We start from the raw sequence: 21,672 nt of genomic DNA, 5'->3' as shown, positions 1-21,672 counted from the left end.
ATGACTACGAGCACAGCAGTATCTTGAATTCTCACTAGAGCTGGAGATGAGTTGGCGACCAAATTATTGCTGCTGACGATCCACAGTGACAGCGTGGCCCGCCCAGCCCACTGCTGCCTACTCGTACTTGGCCAGTCGCTCTCAATTGAATTAATTGAAATTCCTCACTCGACTAAGTGAATACACACAAACCGAACACGAATCCGAATCTGTGTGTGCTCGTGAGAAATGGTATTCGTTGATTCTATAATCATAAGTTTAGTAGTGGCTCCTCCTCTCCAATCATACAAGATTCAATCAACACAATGCGGGACATTTACTTATAAATATCTTCTAGTGCTAAAGACAGCAGAGAGCCGGAGAACTGTGTCATAAAGTAACCGAAATACATGAGTATGTATTTATGTTATTTAATAAACAATGACAATGCCATTGACTTACTTTTTTTTAACATTTCTTTGGAGTAATCTGGAGCCAACATTGCACTTGTGTATAAGATTTATTTGTCAGGAAATTCAATGAGAATTAATACTTTTTTCTGTTGTTTTAGAAACATAAATAAGTAATTTGATGTGTTTCATTTTAAGCATTTATAAGAAATGCAGTTAAAGATATTATTTAGGTATATTTTATGCAATCCAAATCGTTGATTTTATGGCATTGCTGATGGCTTTTCATACAAACAGATTGTCCTATAAGACTGTAATGCCCTGAACGTTTGATCTTCTAGGGTTTAGACACCTTCAGAAACCTAAGATTATAGATAATTCCATAATTTTATAAACGAACAAGCACAGGTTATATTTTTGTTCCAGAAATTTTAACAAATTCTCGTTTATATTTATGTTTATAAATAAGCAACGGAAAAACATACAAAAATTTGTAAGTGCCTGAAATTTCGAATGCTTCATTTACATTTAAACTCTTAAAACCATAACGAAATGGTCTGTTTTAGAGATTAAATAGTTCTTCTGGTCTTCCAACCAGCACTAAGACGTGTGAGATTTATTGCCCGGCCACCCCCCAAGCCTCCATGCAACCGCATGATCTCGGATCTTGAATCTCCAAATTGGACAAAAACTCAATCTGATGCAGCACATGGATATATTCCGAGAGAGTCGTTCCCCCTGTGCACTCCCCGCGTCGCTCGGTGACCATCGTTTGACCATATTAAGTGTTTAGTAGGGAGGGAAACCCACCCCCGACGGCGCATACTTGGGACCAGCCTAATCTGTTATGGGCCTGGACAATCTGTTTGTGTGAAAAGCCGTCGGCGATGCTGATTTAAGATTGAAAACTGGCAGAAGATGAAGGAGGAAAATTGTAACGAGAGTGTGATAAAATAATCCCACATGAGCGGTAGGGAGTGGGAGGGGGAGGCTGCTATTTGGAGTGCTGCCTCTACGTATTTCAATTGCAAGAAAATGCGGGACAGTTGCCGCCCGGCTTAGTCAATAATCAACGGCAAACTAGGACTGTGCGGGGAGCAGGGTCCGCCGAGTCCGCTGATCGGAATTGTAGCAGAATTGATGTTGATGTTGATGTATGTGTACATCACACACCACACACACCACACCACACCACAGCACAGCACACTCTCAATCGAGAGTAGGCATATGAGGGCGGCGTGTCGACACACACCACACCCATACAAAGAGAGAGAGCAGCAGATCGGACGCGCGAGCCGCTCGGCAATGAATTGATGGTTATTTTCAAAAATCCAACGACTGTCCACGCGATCAGTGCACAAATCAGTTGTGGAATCGCCCTCGAGCGGAAAAGTTCTACGCGCTCAGACGCGGCACATCACAAAACTTTCGAATCCCCTAGAACTCGGATCTCCGGTTTGTGCATGGGACGCGGAAAACCAAAAACGAAAAGAAAACTAATAACATAAAACACTTTTGCCACTGAAAGAACATTTAAGTAAAAGTAAAAATAAATCAAAATTATAATTATGTATAAATGTATGTAAATATGTATGTAAATATGTATATGTACATATGGCGCTGGTCAATTCTCCGAGCGGGGTTAAGACCCTTCGCAGGCAGGCGGCGATAATCACAATCAACGTTTTGGTCGTCGAGCTGTACAAGCTATGGATTGGATGACTCTACACACGAATAGTCTCTCCCACTCTCCCACTCGCTCAACGCTCTCCGATTCTGCGATTTCTGCGGAATGCAAAAATAAGTATGTATGATATGAAATGCGAAATTTATGTTATCTCCGCGCTGGAATTGTTCATTAACTTAATGTTATTCCGTAAGTACAATATAAATGCATTGTCTGTGCTGTGCAGCGGGGAAGCTTAAGCAATTGGAGCTCAGTCAGTGTCTTAAAAAGTGTCGCAAACACACACACACACACACACACACAGCATTTGTTGCCTCAGCTTGGGTAATTGAATATAATTTAAATATGAAATACAATTTAAATTTGTCCATTCAAGCAAGGAGACAGACTTCAAAAGAGCCAAATAACCATAAAATATGTTTATGAAGCTGTAATTGATGGCAGCTCTAAGGCTCTCATTCTTATTGTGCAGGCAAAACTTCTTAATTTATAAATTTGCATTAATAGACACTGAATAATGCACACATTAGGCATTCAAATGTGGCTCTCAATTAATGCAGCTTAAAATAGAGACGGGCTCTGGAGTGTTTAGAATAAATCAGTGAGTGGATCTGTGGTTGAATTTAGCAACAAAAGTTGCAGTTAATGGCACTCAGGAAGTGCATCAGATTTTCTGAGAATGACAATTGCCTGCCGACTGCCTGGATTCACTTAACTTGGTGTTTGTATTGTGCTCTGATTAATCTATGTATATTCTAATTTAGCTGATGAATGCATTCAGGCAGCTGTTTATTGTACTTTTGTTTGCGGCGCATCTTGTGCCGACAAATTGTTGCACATGCCAGAGAGTTTGTGCCTCATACTCGTGTTTGTTGTGGCATTTTCTGCCTTTTTTTTGACAAGTACTTGACGCTGTTGTAGGCTGCACTCATAACCGACAATAAGACTGTGGCTGCCACACACACATTCGCATTGTGTGTATTTTTATTCGTTTAAATTCAATTGACTTTGAATGCTCCAGCAATGAAGGCAACAATACACAGACACAGCACAGCACAGCACAGAGCAGGGCCAGCCAGAGCCAGAGTCAGAGCTATGTAGAGGCAGCGACGTGGTCGTTGTCGTCTGTCACGAAGTAAATTTGAACGCTGTCGGCGAATACGGGCAACGGGCAAACGGGCAACGGAAAACGAATGAGGGTCAATTAAGCCAATTTAAATTTAATAAACTTATGTATTATGTGCAAGAGGTTACTAGCCATAGCAATATGCCATCCATCCACATATGACTTGCAATGATACAAACATCTACACATGTAGACAGGCAAACGAAGTCCGAATGGAGGGGCAGTTTCTATTTTTGGGGGAGGGTAGAAAGAATTGTACTATTTGTAGGAGATTGTATACAGATGGATGACACAGCTGCCACAGAAGGTTAAGTATCGTTTATAGATATTAATAACTCGAAACAAAAACACTAAACGATAAAGTGCATAAGTTCAGAATACATTACAGAACGGCTGGATGGATGCTTCAAGCTGTCAAACTGTGATGTCACTCCAAACGAAACGAAGAAAGTATTTGATTTATCATTGCAGAGAAGAGAAGAGATCAGAGTTCATGGCGGGGGTCAAGGGTGAGTATTATTTGAGTACTTACCATTTCGGTTGCTGCTGTTTCTTTTTTTTTTTTGGCTGTTTGCTTTTCTAAGTACTAGTGCCGCAGGAGTTAGGTTCGTGTCCGCAATACCTCCTGCTGCCCAAGTGCTTATTAAAGCGGCACTGAACCCAACAATAGAATAAGTAAAAGCGCAGTGTGATTCTTCCATTTAGTTATAATTTAATTTGTATTTTTAATATATTTCTCCTAATACGTATAGTTACAAAAACTATCTTTCGACAAATTATACTAATCTTTGCATCTTTTTGTGTGTTGGGTTTTGTGTGTCTGTCTCTCCGCTTCGAGCTTCGGTGTGACACTTTCTTGGCAGAAACTCTCAAACATTACGCACAGGATGGATGTACAAGCTGAAGAGGTGTCGAGAAAGTGTTGGATAAATACAAATCCCACCTCGGAGCTTGGCCTTTGCAATTGTTCTATATTATAAATGCTTAATTTACTTCCTAGCTGGGGGCTGGGTTGGGTTGGGTTGGGGTTGGGTTGGGGCAACAAACAAACATAAATACATCGAAGCGAACCACATATTTCCCTCACAATTAATTATGAACTATGTATGTACAATTATCGTGTTCATTTCAAGTAGAAGTTCCTTGTTCATTTCTTTTCTTTTCTGTTTTGTGACTTTGTTCAGTTCTTCCGTGCGTCCTTGACAAGCGAGCTCTAGCATGGGTTCTATTTACTATCGGTATATGTTGGTGTATGTACGATTAATCATATTTTTATGTACATTGCACTTAGTCCGACACTTAGGGCTACTTAGGCCTAGATAAATACAAGTTTTATGTGGTAGCTGGCTACACTTAAACACACTTCAAGTTAATCAGAAATTGAAAATCAATAGGTAATACTTTCATAGGAGGATATGGACATGATATTCTCACAAATGCGACTCCCGCAGAACTCTGCCGGGTCTGGAAGAGGAGTGCAGGCCCTGTTCAGATTAAATGGATACAAGTTTTACATATATATGCTTTTATTTATGTACTTTTTATGGCGTAAATTAGTTTGCATTTTCGGGGATTTTGCGCACAACATTTACCGCGACCCTGGGGAAAGCGGGTTAGCTTTTAGCCTTGGTTCAAGCAAAATGTTAGGCGGGAGGCGCAGTTCTTTTTTAGGATGTTCTGGCGATATGTTAAGTTGGAACCTCATGTCGGTAGATATAGGGGATATGAATGGGATCAAAACGTTAAACGATATGTTCTTTGGAAGTAGTTTCGTTCCAGAATGTTTTCGGTTGCCGTTGCAGTTTGAAGTTTTAGCTTTAGGTTTTCGGTACGTATAAATAGATACAACAACAGATAGATAGATGACAACGATTATTTACAAAGGAAAAACGAGTGAGTGTACTCGTCTGTACACTTTTGGCATTGATTCGATGATGAATGCGTTAAGTTACACAAAGATGCTTACGTGCTAGGAGAAGTCTTTCCTCAAACCATGCGAATAAATACGTCTAGCTGCTAGGATACGTTATTCGTTACGTTACGTTTACGATATCAAATTGTTTTAATACAGTTTCACGTTTTGCTCACGATAATTATGCATTTTGCTTTTGCTTTTGCTTTTGTTTTTGTACACTCAGAAGTAAGTATTTGTATATACGACTATGGTATGTAGCATTTTGATGTATGTATAGATGCATTGTGTGTGTATCTGTGTCTGTGTGTGTGTGTGTGTTAAGTTTATATACAACTTTCCTGTATGCGATTGGAAGTGGTGACTATCTCGGGACCGGTTCGAAAACGATATTCACTCAGCGAGGACGTCACCGACGGATGATTCGGACTGAGCAAACTAACCTCCATGGGCTGCGGTGTTAGATGGTATGAGGATGAGGGCGTCGATGTGCTCACGCTGTAATTCTGCGTACCCAGCGTCGGACTACAGGTGGTTATGCCCTTCCTATTGAGCGTGGCATAGCTCTGTGCCGGCGAAAGCGAAAAGGTAAGGAGAGAGAGAGAGAGAGAAAGGGAAAACCACAGATGACACCATGAAGGAAGGACCCAACACCCCTATGCCAGCGGCATACTCACAATTTGCTTGCTGGGCCGAAAGGTATAGTGCAGCACCTCGTTGCCGGAACTGCTCATCAGGCCAATGCTGGACAGTCCCTCCGCAGCGCCCACTGTCTCGCAGCTGCCCTTCACCAGCTCCGTCTCGCGCACGTAGTCGCGCTGCATGAGCCGTGTCGAGGGGCTGGCAAAGCCCGGCGGCGACACCAGACTCTTCAGTGGACGTTTTTCTAAGCAACAAATGGAAGTTCAATGAAGGAACAGCACGGACTGCGTGGACTGCCACTTACCATACTGATTTGGTATAACATCTGGATCCGTATCATCGATATCCAACGAATCGGCCAGCGGGCTGTGCCGTGTGCGTGCCGTGGAACGCAACGTTTCGCTGCCGAGGGATGCCAGACCCATGGGCGAGCTCCCTTTGACCCCGTCCATGCCGACACCGATGCCGACGCCGACACTCACCTCGCCCAGGTTGGCGCAATCGACCGCATTGCGATTATCACAATTAAGGGGCAGCAGGCTGTGGTGCGGCTGGTGGTTCCCCTGCTCCGGCTGGCCGCCGTGCGCGCCCGGATGCAGCGGATCCAGCTGGCAGTCCGCCGGTATGCTCAGCTGCGTGTGCTTCGCAACCTTCAGGTTGTTATCCGTGCGCCTGCAGATTTAAATGAGGTCATTAGTGCCCAAAGCCACACAACGATTAGCCATTAGCCGCCGGCAAAACGCACCGATTCGAGAACCTCCGGTAGATGGCAGCCAGCATGATGCAGAAGATGGCAAAGAGGAGGCCACAGAAGAGGGTTAGACCCGCAAGGAACGGCGACAGCGGCATGGAGAGACCCGTCGAGGCACCTGCAAAAAAGCAAATTTAAGTTTCAAGCATAACTGGAGGGAGTCTCGACTCACCCGTGAACTTGGCCACCCCCTTGAAGTTGATGTCATCGATGATGGTGGGCTCGGAGCGGCCCTTGGCATTGACAGCGAATATCACCATGCGGTAGGTGGCAGCCTGATCCAGATTATCAATGATAAAGGTGACGGGAGTGTGCTGTAGGGAATCGAAGAGGAATATTGATCTCTTTTCGTTAATAAATTATTCAAAGCGTAACCCACCGAAACGGTGATATTCCTGGCCAATCGCAGGGTGTTCAACTCGACCAGCTCCAGCATGAAACCTTGAGGCAGGCCACCATCGAAGCCCTCAATGCAGTCCACTTGCAGCGAGTCCACCGACTGATTGGTCACCGAACAGTTTTGCAGCGGAAAGGGCCGACCTGCAGAGAGAGAGTTACAAAAGTTGAGCTTGAATAATCGAGGACCCAGCCGGCGCTGTGCTTACCCGCTGCCACAATCTGAAAGACGCAGGGACTCTTCTGCATGCCAATGGAGTTCTTGCCCCAGCAGGATATTGTGCCATAGTCCAGATCGGTGCTGGGCGTGTAGTTCAGACGCGACATGCCCGTCTGCAATGAGAGGGAAGCATATCGATGGCAATGTGGAGTGACGACCGCTAACAACTCTATCAAGTGCGTGGCTTACCTCAGTGGAGTGCAGGCGGGCGGGCAGCTCGGTTTGCTCCCCCGACGAGTTGAAGGTCCAGTGGAAGGAGTCGGCCGGCGGTGAGGCGTCCACTTCGCACTTGAGTGGCAGTGTCTCGTGCTTCAAGGCGCCCAGCAGCTCCTCGTGCTCGGTGGCACAGATGGGTGCGTCTGGCGATGGCGAATAAATAATTACGAACACTCATTGAAATATTTAATGCCCCATTAGGAGGGGCCCCCAGAATGAATCTCAATATGCAGGCGGGCGTTCGTGCGGCCCCAGCCAACACTCTTGGTCTTTAAACTGGCTTGAATTAATTTCGAATTTGGCTCCCAACATTTTGGCCAATGCAATCCCTGCCGCCTGTCTAAGCTCCTGCTGCCGCCGCAGCCGCTGCCGCCTCTTCTGGTCATTTGGAATATCATTTGGGGCCAGTGCCAGTGCCAGTGCCAGTGCCAAGGCAATGCATTCATTGCGCCATAATCTTGGTCATTAACGTGAGCTGAGGGAAAGGGCATGAAAGTGGGTCCTGGGCATGGCATGGCATGGCATGGTGTGGCTGACACACCTACTGGGCCTTTGTTTTTGGCTGTGGGCCAGAACAGAACAGAACAGAGAGCAGAAACCCCCCACACTCTAAATGCATTAAGAGCCATTCAAACTGAAGGATTAAATTGGAAATTACATAGACGTTAGTTCAAAGCCAAACTCTGGTGACTTTGTGGGGGGGTGGGCGGCAGGGAATGGTGATTGTGGCTGGGGCCGAGACGGTCGGGATTTGGCTAACGTTTACTTACAGCGTATGCGCAATGTGACCGGATTACTTGGGCCTTTGCCCTCCGAGTTGACGGCGAGGCATGTGTAGTCACCGGCCGATGCACGTGAGACGCTCTGCAGCACCAGCGACTGATCCGAGAGGATGACGCCGGCGGAGATGTTGTGCTGCAGCTCCTTGCCCTAGATACATGGCACAGAGGTTGCAGAGGTGAGTGCCGAGCTCATCGAAGGGATAAATATTAAGTTTTCGCTTACGTTGTGGAACCAGGACATCTTGTATGGCTTGGGATTCGACTGAACGACGCACTCGAAGTACGCGTCATCGCCCTCTTTGATGTCGTCCGGGTTCAGGGATGAGCCAATCTTCAGCGTTGTTGTGGGTTGAACTGTGTGGAGGACAGAGATATGTTTTCCCAATTAAATTTCACCCGCTCCTTATTCTCTCTCTCTCTCTCTTTGTCTCTCCTTTCGCACACTTACAGTGGACAATGAGGCGCCATTTGTCCTCAATGGCGCTGCCGTCGATGAATTGATTTTCTGCCCGACATGTTAAATATTTGCCATCGTCGTCGCGTCCGGGCGTAAACGTCAGTATACTTAGAGATTGATTATCGGGTTCATTAAACTAAAAAAAAGAAAACGCAAACAGAGTCCATTAGGAAATGAATAATGAAACGGAAAAGCAAAAGGAAACGAACAGAAAAGAAAATGAAAGAAAAGGAAAATGAAAGCAGAGCCAAGGCCAAGCAATGCCAAGACATAAGCGAAAATGAAAACGAAAATTGTGGCAATTATAAGCAAACGCACATTCCACTTCCACTTCCACTCATACATAAATACATAAACACAAATACATATGTACATAGTGTTGTATGTATGTATGTACAATATTAATTTGTGTTTAATTAATGAGCTCCGAGACTTTGTGCATTCGAAATGAGTTCAGCTCCGCTTAACTTAACCCTAATCGAACCAAAACCAAACCGAAACCAAAGCGAAACAGAACGGAATGGAGTGGAGTGGAGTGGAGTGGCGTGCAGCTGGAACGAAATGGAACTGGCACTTACGTTCTTCGTCAGCTTCTTGAGCTGCTTGCTGCCCTTCCACCACGTTATGAGAGCGGGCGGCTTGGAGCCCGAACTCTTGCACTCAATGTCGTAGGTGCGATCGGCCGAGACGAAGCGATCTTTCGTGAGTATGTGCACGGCCATCGGTTTTACTGTTAACGAAATTGAAATATTTACAGGGCTCATGCTTGTGGTGGCAACTTCCACTTACGATTCACATCCAGAATGACGACCTTGTTGTTGGGTGGCGTCAGATTCGTATTGCTGGCCACGCACACGAGCCGTGAGTTGAGATGCTGGCGGCCCACGTTGGGGTAGGACAGGTGGTTGATGGTCTTGCCATCGGGTCGCTGCTCGAAGGACTCATCGATGGCCGTGTTGTCCAAGTACCAGGTGACATTGGGACGCGGTCGACCTGGAGACACAAGCAGCAGAAAAATAAGAACCTTGGAAGACAGGGGCGGAATGGGATGGGTAACCTTACCGCCTGAGACTTCGCAGGAGAGAACAATATCGTTGCCCTCATTGAAGGACTCCACATTGCTGGCCTTCTCATGCCTGTTCTGGCCATAGATGATGGGTCTGTCTGGGGGCACGATGACAGTTAGATTTATCTTCAGATTTCTCGTGGGCGAATTGCGAAAATCGACTCGGCACCGGTAGACGCCCTCGTCCTCGATGCGTATGTTGTCTATTTTGAGCTGGGCGGGATGGGTGGTGCTGCTGAAGTGGGCGCGTGTCCCAAAGGCCATCGGCGAGGACCAGAGTCTCGCCTGCCCAAACTGCCGCCCCCTCACATCGAAGCTGCAATGAAATATGGTTAGTCCCTCGGAGAGGCTTCAACTCAAGCCTCCTGGGCTCCCGCCTTCACTCACTTGTAGATGGGTTCGCCATCACCCTCGCGAAACCAGAGCACCATGTACACGGCATCGTCGCGTTCCAGCGGCGAGATGTCGCACGGCAGCATGGCCTGACGGCCCAGCACACCCTGCACCGATGTCAGCGGCACCGGTCGATCCAGCTCCTGGATGAGTTCATCGGGCTCGAGGTAGGAGCCACGCACTTGGCATGTCTCCAGCATGGCCAGCAGGAGCAACAGCAGGAGCAGCAACGGGCCCATGCCCGTGCCAATGCCAAGGCTCCAGGGGAGCGAATAATGCAGCTTCAGTCGCCGCCAGCGGCTGTGGGGCTGTGGCTGTGACTCGGTATGTGGCTGTGGCTGTGACTGTGGATACGATTGTGGCTCCTTGAGCTGCTGGCACATTATATCGATCGTTGCCTCGGGATGCATGATATGATGCGGCGCTTCACTCTTCTTGTTTACTGAAAGTTGTCGCTCGTCTCTGTCTCTGTGTCTGTCTCTGTCTCTGCACATATTTATCAAGTGCTTATCGCATTTTCATCCATGTTGCCCAGAGTCGAGATGGCCGCCCCGTGCACCAGCACGACCAGCCGCCAGTGGTGGAGGATGAGACGAGGCTGATTGGGTTGTCCTTTGGCTGCACAATGCAATAATTCAATTCATTAGTGGATAGGAAGTGAAGTTCCCATTCAGAAGCAAATATGAGGGGAAATATTATCCGAGTTTATCTCTACCATTTTATTTGTCCTTTTACTTTTCCTTTTATTTAACTAAAATGTTTCCCTGCCTGCCTGTTCCTCGGGCAACGAATAATTTCTCCTCTCTCTCTGGCACACAAACGGATCTAATAAACTACAAACTGGGACAAGGATATGAATTTCTGAATTTATTATAAAATGCAGAGAACATCCAACTACAATCAAATGTAATCCAATTCAAATATTTGTGCAGACAAACATTTGAAATATTTATGTCTACGCTTCATTCAAAAAGGCAAAAATGGAGTTTTTTTGGCACATTTTTGTTGTTAGCTTTACAATATTATATAATATTTATGCTGTTTATGCAATAAACTGTCCAATTGAGGTCTTTAATTCTCACTTCAGCGGAGAGACAACTGTGTCGTGTCATGGAAAATCCGTTGAGATAGGGCCGCAAACACTTCTAATCCACTGTAGCATCTCGATTGTGTGGCATACCTTGAGGCGCTTGGGCAAATTTCATGCCATTGAGGACTAATTATCTCGGCGAGGCATAAGAACACGACCCCCAGGGAGGGGCATTGTCCCCCCCACCAGAACTCCCAAAATGCTCAGTCAAACTTCATTTGGCCCAGCACCAAGGGCATTCATTTAAATATGTGATTGTTGTACGTTGTTCCACAGCTTGTCCATTGTGTGCGTGGCCACAATTAATAACCGCTGTCAATTCCACTCATTTTGCCAATAAATCAAAGAGATTTCTCGAGAACAATGCCCGGCCTATCGGATCAACACTTCCCACACGCTTTTTGCGCGTATTATGAGCTGTTTCAATGGCCAAATAAGTGATGCTAACAGTTTTATTTGCAGGAATCTCGGCAAATGCCATCTTCTAAATATATTCATATTTCTAAGCAGCCAAAGAATGGGGTTCTGAGCTCATGGACGGGTCGGTACTCCATGACGCACTCTCGGTCATCTCATCAATGGCTTTTAGTAGTGCTCGAAGTGAGTCGAAGGTGCGCTCAATCTCTGGCCATCAACGTAATATTCTAAAAAATGTGAAGTCATTTATTTGGCACCCAAAAACCAAAAACGAAACGAAGATAAAACTCAAAACTGACAACATCATTTGCACAGATAGAGACAAAGAGACTGGGAGAGAGCTAAGAATGTAGAGTACGAGTGTGTTGGGCAGGTTATGGTTAGGAAAGTAACCATGATTGGCCTGGTCCGGTCAGTCACAGTCGTAAAAGATGATGATGATGATGGCCGGAATCTGTCAGTGGCAGAAGCTGGCTGCCTCTGGGTGTAAAAGGCTGTCTGTCTGTCGCATCAGCATATGGCCGGGTGGCACCCAGCAGCATCCCAAATGCTTCTACTGCCCAGATCTGGCCCTGATAACAAAAGAGAAAAGAGTTATGGGTACGGCCCGGTCCGGTCCGGTCCGGTCCGTGTCCGTGTCAATTCGCAACGAATATCTGAGATTCCAGAGCATTGGGCATAGCTCATGCTCATGCGTCCACTCAAAGTTATGGCCATAATGCCCCTTTATGGCCTTTTAATGTTATAACTTAATTAATTATTACGATATTCCATATCCCCCCCAACCCAACAAAACAAAAAAAAACAGACACAAAAAGACAAGCAAGACAACAACAGCGCCAATAAATGCTGCTCGTAAATATGCCGTCCACAATTTGACTATGAATGTTGATAGACAAAACACTTGGACTGGTCCACGGCTACAGATGCTGAGAGGGAAACATTGGGCATTGGGCTGGGCTTTTCCACTTATGATAGATACCCTTGCCAAGGGTGGTGCTACTTTGTCATGAAGTTTTGAATCTAGCTGAGGTTTTTACAGTGAACTTTTAGCTTGATAAAGTTAACTAAATTGTGGCCAAAATGTGTTTATAAAAGTGCAAAATGTTCATTATTAGATAGGGAATACTTCGAGTATATTTGATGTTTATATTTAGATACAAAAAATATCTTAACTTTGATGTGCAAAATGTTCATTATTAGATAGGGAATACTTCGAGTATATTTGATGTTTATATTTAGATACAAAAAATATCTTAACTTTGATACGGTTGAGGTTTTTACAGTGAACTTTTAGCTTGATAAAGTTAACTAAATTGTGGCCAAAATGTGTTTATAAAAGTGCAAAATGTTCATTATTAGATAGGGAATACTTCGAGTATATTTGATGTTTATATTTAGATACAAAAAATATCTTAACTTTGATACGATACATCTAGTTGGAAGCAAACAACTTTTCTTAGTCTTGGATAATTTCAATCAATTGAATGCCATTCCCCACAGATATCCCTTCTATTCTGCATTTTTATATTCTAAATAATGCTCAAAGCTTTCTTTGATTTTATATAACTTTTTAGATCAAAGAGAAATATTCATAAATGTAATATGCTCGTTGCCGAAACATCCTCCACAAAAGTTTCCTCCCATCACAATATTTACGCCTAAACCAAAGTCAACTAACTAAAATGTCTACAAAGCGCATAAGTTCATAGTTCAAACAAGATTTTTGTTGTATTCGAAAGGGCATTTGTGGGCCTTGCGTGTTCGACTGTTCGACTGTTGGTCAGTTCCAAATTTGTTGGTCACTCCAAGCCAAGCCAAACGAATGTATCGAATGCTGGAAAAGCGCACACCCAAAGCAAAGCCAACTGCAAACCGGTTTATCTCAATGAACTTGAATTCCTGCTCATTTAAAATTCATTAGTTTTTATCTATTTTTATTGCGACAGTGAACAAACAATAGATGCGTTGATTTATTAATTATTTATTTTCATTTTACTTTACAAATAACGATAGTTCCAGCTTCCAGCACAAAGAGCCAAAATGTAAAGCAAAGAAAGCGATTCTGTTCGATTGTTCGACTGATTGAAGGTGTCGCAGAGCGCATATAAAAACCCTGGTAAACCTGAGGCCTCAAATGGCTTAAATGGAATTTAAATTCACACTTGCAAAATTTGTAATTTAATTTCCCTCCCTCCCCTGTCGGCGGTATGCTAAGCGTTTTCTAATGGAAGCAATTAAAGTGAATGCTCCTCGTACTCGTACCACCGGACGACACCCATTCCAAGAAGCCGTAAACTTGATTTCTTATGCACTCATCCGAGTTGGCCCCATGGGGGCTTTGTTCTCACATGAAGGTGCGAATTTTTCAGCCCGAAAGGAGATCAAAGATATTTGCATGAGGCACTCACACCATGCCCACCCCATCCCCATCCCCACCCAGAACTACTCACCCAACTAACCTCAGAGTTTGTCTCGTGTCTGCTTCCCCAAGGAGTGCTTCAGGTATTAATGGGTATAAATAACTCTTTGATGGGCAGCCGGTTATGAGCGAGCTGCGGACTTTAGTTTTGTTTGGTTTTGCTGCCCATTTGTACAAAACACCTTTAGCTTCTATACAAAATATGACAAGAAATCAACCGAAACCGGTTTCGGCTTTCAGTGTAATGTTGAGAAACACTCTGAGGATGGGGAGGGGTAGGAAAAAACTGAGAAAAAACACTGAAAAGTGTACGCCATGCTTAAAATGCTAAAAGATGTTTTTGGGTGCCACAAGCCCCAAGATCGAGTGCCTGGCGCTGGGCAGGTTACTGCCTGACTGCCTGTCGCCTGCCCGCCTGCCTGTTGCCTGTTGCCGGTTGCTGTGGTGTTTGTTGCTAATTAAGATTACAGACATCGATACTTTTCGGAACGCAGTGGCACGTTCAGCTGCATGGGAGTAGTATGACTTATAAAAAGCCTTCCCCACCAGCAGATAGCTCCCCAAAGTGCTACATCAACGCCCAGTGACAGGCTGTCGAGGTTGGGCTTGTGTCTGTGTCTGTGATTGTGGTTTGGGTTACCTTTTGGCTTATTAATTATGTAGCTTAATTTGCGATTATGCAGATATGCATGGGCATAAATTTCGGTGGAAATAGGCGGCCAGATAACTCACCTGCTAATGTATGTGCATATAGCAAAATGATTCCATTCAATATTCCATCTTGTTCTGCCTTAATGGATCCACTGGTTTTATTTTATTCTCTTTTTCTTTATCTTTTTTCTGTTTCTGTTTGGTTTGGTTTTATTTTATTCCGATTTCGATTGGGCCAGTCAGCCAGTCTTCGTCTAATGAGGGCCAGACACGCCGTCTCCACTTTGGCTGTAGCTTTAGCTGCGATGAAACCAGAGATAGATGTTTCAATGGAACGAGCCAACTGCATGGCCACTTCTTAACGAGCCAACAAGCACTCGGACACCGTCCTTCCTCCCTATCCACACTTTGATTGCACTCTTAATTGGTTCGGATTTACGTTCACACCTCTCCAGTCTGTCCGTCTGTCCGTCTCTCTGTCCGCCTGTCTGCAGCTCAGTTTCGATTTCGTTAAGCGCACACTATCCCCGCACAATACATTTGTCATGTTGCCAAGTGTAATCAAGTGCCACTAAAGATCTCTCGAATCTCTCTCTCATTTTGACAACTATTACCATAACAAATCAGCGCGCCTGCCGGTGACAGGCGGCCAATTGAACCGCACAGCACCGCACCGCACACCACACGGAGTGCCACACTCCGAGCGAGGACACAAAAATATTTACACGGCACTATCGAAGGGCTGACTTGGATTGGGATTGGGGAAGCGCCTGCTTCTACTTAGAAGAGTGCTTGGGTAGATAGGTAGGAGCAGGAGGAAGACAGTGAGGACGAGTCGGAGTCACCAAAAACAACAACAACGAGGCTTGTGTGGGAACAGACGGTAAATGTAGTCCGTGCCCCGTGCCTGTGCCATATCCTTGTGCCTGTGTTCTCCTTTTTTTATGCCACAGTCGTAAATTCCAATTATCGACGAAGTCGGGGCACGGCAGCCAGCGCCTGCGAGAGCGACAGCGACAGCGGCACCACAAACCGAGCAATGAGCCTGTCGAGTGGAGGCAGATTGTCGAGTGAAGAGGAGAGGGAAGAGAGGAGAAGAGCGGGGTGGAGTGGCAAGTGGAGAGTGGAGAGCGGAGTGGAGTGGACTGATGTGGAGTGTAGCGGATTGGTTTCGAGTGTTGGTACAGGGCCAATGGGGGGAATTAAAGCAATTTTCAAAGTCAGCCGCTACTGTTTCCGTTAGTTGTGGGATTTTTCACAGAATTTATTCGAGTTTTCTTTTTTGGTTTTCGTGGGGTAATCCTCAGGTAAAATGCAATCAAATTGCGGCTTCCACTTTTTGGTTTTGATTTCCGTTAGCGTTTCGATGCTGCGAAAATACCGGCAAACCGAACGAGTTCCGAGAGTACGAGTCACACACACTACAAGTACGAATTACGAGTGCGAGTTGCGGGCTGCGAGTACGAATAGGAGGCTGAGTGGGGGATTGCCCGATTTCAGTGAGATACACTTTGGTCATTGGACACGCTTGGTATTAATGAATCATTTTGCATTTATCACTCTCGATGGTTTCGTTAAGCACTTCAGCAAATCCTGTACATATCCGAATACAATGCCAGCCAGCAGCAGCAACACCAACACCTGTGCAGGCGCTTTACTCACTGATACGAAGACACAGCGCGGCTCCTCTGCGTGTGTGTGTGTGGTGTGTGTGTTTGTACGTGCGAGGGCCGCTTTAGATGGATACCCCGAAGCGAACGAACGGATTGGGCTACATTTCCACTTGGGACGCTCGCGTTTTGTTCCGTTTTCCGACAGCAACTTGTGTACCGTTATAGCTTCGACCGAAGAATGCCCAGAGTTGTAGTCGTTGCGTTGTCTGCTTTGATTTCATTTCGAAATTCGAACTCCGCAAACACCAAGCAAAGAAGACGAAGAGAGCGAGCGCGCGCGACCAAAAGAGACCAAGAGAGAGAGAGGCGCCTCCGAAGAGAGCGAGAAACGAAACGAAACTTGGCACACGATATTCGAATGGAACGGCAGAGAGGGCATACCGTAAGCTGTAGGCCGGACTAAGGCAAATCTTTAAAGCCAAACAAAAAGCAAACTGACAAATTTCCAACCAACCAACCACCCACCCGGCTCCCACCACCTCCTCCCCCGGTCATTTATGCGTGAAGATTTCGCATCAAACTGGAGAGATATTCACAGCGACGGGCGATAAAAGTTGTCGCTGTAAAAGTAATTAGAGCTAGACACGATTACTCGACAGTAACACTCTGCTTACCCGATAACTAATTGTTGCTGCAAATTATAACAAATTCGATGGGAGAAATAAATAGCAAAAGCAAGAGAAAATGGAGCTAAGAGAGATGGAAAATAAAATTGATTAAATATGCAAACAAAAATATAATCGAAATATGCGAATAGATATTGTGATTGGACTGACAAAAATGAATAATATTACAGATTCGCATTAACATAGATTTAAAGGTTGCCTAAACGAGAAATGTGAACCCTGCCCAGGTGGCATTTGATGTGATTTTATGACAACGCTGATGGAACGGTAAATAATTGACACTAACTAACGCAACTAATAGGACAAGAACATACATAAATATGTAGATACATATGTACATACATTTATGTAAATATGTACAGAGTAATAAAAGTGCCAGCTGTTACGAAAACTACGGCTAGACACGATTACTTGTCAGACTATCCACATAAAACATGTAGAACGGTTAGCTACAGTAGATAATTGTAGCCATGAACTACCGTAAACATACAGTAAATATGTACATACATACAGATGTATGTACATACATATGTAAGAGTGTAACAGCGTACGAGATTTGATTCAATTTTACTTTTATTTACATTTTCAATATTTCACCTTAAAATAAAGCAAAGAAAATAATTTATTTATGAAAGAAAATTCAAGTAGGATGTGCGCAGGCTGTGTGTGGTGTGTGTTTGCCCAGCGGATATGTTATTCAAGATAATTCCTTCATTTGCCAATTCAAAATTAATTAAAGCAAACATCCATTGGGCGGCTTCCACGAATTATATTCACTTATCAATCAATATGTTTATTCTGTGACGAGTCAAGTCCATAAGTTGGCGCAGCATTTCAAGTGGATTTTCCATACACTCTCTCCCCGCACTCCCCCTCGAATCTTTTATTTGGCGCAAAACATTGGGGCCTTCATTCTGATTCTGGCCAGATGTTATTCATCATGTGAGCTGTGGCGGCGGCACTGTTGTTCTTTATCAAGTGATTGATGCGTAATATCCACACAATTGAATAGGGAAAAGGAAGTAGTAAAGGAACGAGCGAACACGGGAGCAATTTGCGCCCCACCGAAGCGACTTTTGTAGATCGAAGCTGTGAGATATGACTGCGGCATGGCCACCCAAACGTATCCATCCGCGGCGGAGAGTGCAATCACCTGGGAGTGGGTTGGGGGCGACTGATTCGATTCCCCATTCGATCCGCGTCGGGTCGGTGCCATGCTGCGCATTAAATCGTTAAAGTAACATATACAAATTAATGCAAACAAATACAAGACGAGTGCTGTGCTGCAGTCGACTCTCCGACTCTCTCCCTCTCTCAATTCCGATCTGAACGGAATCGAAGAATTCATCGATTTTGGGCTCCTGGCGTGTGTGTGTGCTCGCTGCTCCAGATCTTGTCAATAGTTACGACTTTCTGCTGTGCCACGAAATGCTAAGCAGATCAAAAGCACGGCACGTGGATGCGCCACCCCACCAGCCCCACCTCAGCCCCAGCTCCAGCTGCAGCTGCAGCTCCAAACTCCACGAAAAACATAAAGAAACCCCCAGTCTGACAGGGATGAGGTGTGAGAATTCTCAAGTGAGATGGCAGTGCACTCACACCCACTCCTCGCAGCCAAATCCCAATACCCCTGGTAGCCACTTCCCCACTGACTTGGCTTTTATTTTGGACTTAGCACTAGGGATTTGTGGTTTATTTCTGGCACCAGCAGCAGAGCTGCAACTGCCTGCAGTAGTACCAGGAATGGTGGCTACCACATAAAATAGGTATGGGTGTGGTCATATCATCAATAAATATTCCCGGACTGCTGGCTGCTCAATAAAAAGAAGAGCAACGAGCAAATTAGGAAGAAATACACGTAGACTCGCTGAATGTTTAGAATTTGGTAAAGTTATGCGGGCTGCAGTGTAAAAATAGCAAAAGATTTGTATCTTCACCGCGTAAACAAAAACCGCATAGAGCGCGCGCTGCAGCTGTGCATCTGTGTGTGTGTGTGTGTGTGTGTGAGTGTGCCTTAATGGAAACACGAAACGGTGCGATCGCGTGTGCTGCCAGCGCTCGAGAGATGTGCACCAATTTCTGGGAAATTCCAAGTCCATTGTGTATTGTAGCCATTCCCATTTGCATTTGCATTTGCGGAGCATTCATCACGGGGATCTCTCTCTCTCTCTCTCTCTCTGTCTCAGTGCCCATCATCAACGTACAATAATAGTGGTCCCAGTCCCAGTCCCAGTCCGTCCCCCTCCTTGGAATCTATCTATGCAAAACTGTGGCCAGCAGCAGCAGCATGCATAAAGTTCCTCTTAAACGTTTAAAATCTCATTTCTACGTTGCCTTACATGTGTTTCTCCCTGGCCGAACATTTATTATAACAAAACCTCAGACCCGGACTGTGTCTCTGTCCAATTTACATACGAGTATGATGCCAGGCTCCCAGCTTCAGCTTCAGCTTCAGCTTAGGCTTCGCTTTTGGCGTGTTTGTGGATGGGTCTTTAACGAATTGCTTGTCGAAGGCAACAATTGATGGCAGCAACCAAATTAGTCGCAGCTACAACGATCACCAAGCGCTGATGACTTAATGACAACTTCCTAATAAAAGCCAAGAATCTAATCAATTTATTGAGCTTTTTACATTGGGCGATACATGCGATTATTTGGCCATTAAAATTAACATATCAATGGAAGAGACACTCGCTCTGCCCTTTGTTGTGCTGCTCTGTAGGAGGACAACTAATTCATAAATCTCTGCCACGTCAATTTGTATGGAAACGCGATGGAAATGTATATTTATTGTGGGTACTGCGAGTATTTATCGTGGAGCAATCCATGGCACTTATAAACTCCTATTTCTAGTTGTTTATATTTTAGTTTTTTATGCAACAGAAACAGCGCTGTGTGGCTTAGGCTTAATCCTGCCTGTAATCCTTCACTATTATGTTCTGGAATTAACATCATCCTGTACATAAAACAAATGCATTTTTGTACACTTATCTTTGAGTGTATCTAAGCTTCGGCTTTCCGTGTATTATTTCTTGCCGCGGCTCATTAACGTTTATTAAAAATGTTGTTTTGGAGCTAGTTTGAGCCCTGCAGGATGGGCTGCCTTGGCTTTGGCTTTGGGTTTGTTGTGGATAGCTGACAAATCCATATATCGCATCGACTTATCGCTGCACACATGCCATCAAAAACTAAACCTGGACAAGCCTCTGGCTCCGTGCTTAATACGTGCTTAACTGTAACATTTCAATTTGCAATTTTTCGACTCGATGTCGATGCTCTGTCTGTCGCTCCGCTCTGCCTGTCTGTTGGCTTGTCTGCCTGTCCGTTACGCACTTGCCACGCCTTGCATGCTAAAATGTATTTCAAACATGCAAAGATCATTTGCGAACACAAAAAAGATACACACGCACACACACACACACACACACAGCCAGGGAGACTGAGTGGCGGCACTCAAGAACAGGGCAGGCACGAGCCAGGGGAAGAGCTGGAGCCACAGCCACAGCCAGTCCAAGAGCTGGAGCCACAGCCACAGCCAGTCCAAGAGCCGATGCCGACAACCCACAGAAACCAGCAACCGAACCCTTTGACATTGTTTAAGTTTTTTTTTGTTCTGTTCTCGACCCGTGCGGCCACAGCCACAGATACATGTGTATCATCAAAATTCGTAGGCACGCATTATGGAATGGTAGAAAAAGAGAAAGAGTGAAAAGAACAACAGCGGCGGTGTCGTGCCTTATATGAGCGAGGCACGCCGCTCGTATCCCGTATCCCGTATCCCGTATCCGAGTTATCCATCGCTCGGCTCAACGCATGGTATGTTCCCCCAGATAAGATACTTTATTGACATTGCGTGTCTAAACACTTTACCGCTACGACGCTAGTTATTGTTGCTGCTGCTGCTGCTGCTGTCGTTTTTTGATTGCGATTGTGCGCTTTAAGCTTATTTGCATACTCATATTTCTTCATTCAGCCCCGCACTCTCCACACCACCCCCCTTGTCTGCTTGGCAGCTTGCGTGTTATTCAGCCACACACCGAGCATGTGTATCTATTAGATAGATTGGTGCCGAGAGCATGTTCTAATCAGAAGAAACACACTATTTATTACGTTTTGATTGGGAGGGCCAAAGTGTACACTAAAGTTTCAGCCGATCTCGCATGCAGTCATCGAGCTGTGGATACTCGTGGTGATGGCATCCACAGAACTGCAGATGAGTGCAAATAGCCATCCAAGTCAAAGAATTTGTACGGGTAGATGGTGGGTTGTTAAGCGTTCAAATTGCTATTTATAAGAACTTCAAATTTCCATTCTCCTTTTAAAATTCGAACACTAAAACACATTAACACATTAACTCTGTTTAGCTCCAAGTTTCATCGAATATTAATCTGAAATGTATTATTCCTAAATGTTTTCTTTCCAGTCTGTTGCATTTCTTCCTGGCTTCGGCTTGTTATCCCTTGGTACTCATTTTATTATACTAAAATAAATGTTGAAAAATATTTAAAACGCTTTAAAGACTTTGCTTGCCATATTCCATCTATAATATGCTCAAACTTACGAGTTTATTTACACGAAAAGCGGTTGAGCTGGCTTTCATAATCTCTCAGCGATCTTAAGTGGCGGACAGACTTGTCATGGATAAAGCCACTAGACTGTGGCCATAATTTTGTGCGCAGCAGAACCAGCAGATGGCAGATGGATAATTAGATAAAACACATAATTCCCTAATTTATGTAAAAATATGCGAACAAAT

General features: G+C 44.9%; 1 protein-coding gene and 1 long non-coding RNA gene across 2 annotated transcripts; both read right to left on the bottom strand.

Annotated features, from left to right (window-relative positions):
• Positions 1–3,897: 3,897 nt before the first annotated feature.
• Positions 3,898–10,347, bottom strand: LOC117897390 (protein turtle homolog A). Its single transcript, XM_034806202.1, has 15 exons — positions 10,032–10,347; positions 9,641–9,960; positions 9,368–9,571; positions 9,157–9,308; positions 8,570–8,714; positions 8,345–8,475; positions 8,110–8,269; positions 7,313–7,482; positions 7,113–7,236; positions 6,887–7,047; positions 6,680–6,821; positions 6,502–6,625; positions 6,061–6,428; positions 5,792–6,000; positions 3,898–5,680 (listed from the first exon to the last, which is right to left on the bottom strand). Exons 1-15 carry the CDS (start codon positions 10,274–10,276, stop codon positions 5,441–5,443), a joined length of 2,895 nt encoding a protein of 964 aa, XP_034662093.1. The 5' UTR covers positions 10,277–10,347; the 3' UTR covers positions 3,898–5,440.
• A 35-nt stretch (positions 10,348–10,382) lies between these two features.
• On the bottom strand, positions 10,383–16,458 carry LOC117897391. Its single transcript, XR_004649089.1, has 3 exons — positions 16,280–16,458; positions 14,699–14,917; positions 10,383–10,655 (listed from the first exon to the last, which is right to left on the bottom strand). It is a non-coding gene; the product is annotated as an uncharacterized LOC117897391 (long non-coding RNA).
• Positions 16,459–21,672: the final 5,214 nt, after the last annotated feature.

Source organism: Drosophila subobscura, chromosome O (genome assembly GCF_008121235.1).
Source record: "Drosophila subobscura isolate 14011-0131.10 chromosome O, UCBerk_Dsub_1.0, whole genome shotgun sequence".
NCBI classification, from domain to species: domain Eukaryota; kingdom Metazoa; phylum Arthropoda; class Insecta; order Diptera; family Drosophilidae; genus Drosophila; species Drosophila subobscura.
Note: the sequence above shows the minus strand (reverse complement) of the source record. Positions and strands in the feature narration are given on the sequence as shown.

Coding starts and splice junctions, on each gene's coding strand:
- LOC117897390 (XM_034806202.1), bottom strand. CDS start 10,276: ATGGGCCCGTTGCTGCTCCTGCTGTTGCTCCTGCTGGCCATGCTGGAG. Junction 9,961..10,031: donor GATGGCGAACCCATCTACAA/GTGAGTGAAGGC, acceptor ATTTCATTGCAG/CTTCGATGTGAGGGGGCGGC. Junction 7,048..7,112: donor CTTTCAGATTGTGGCAGCGG/GTAAGCACAGCG, acceptor CTCTCTCTGCAG/GTCGGCCCTTTCCGCTGCAA.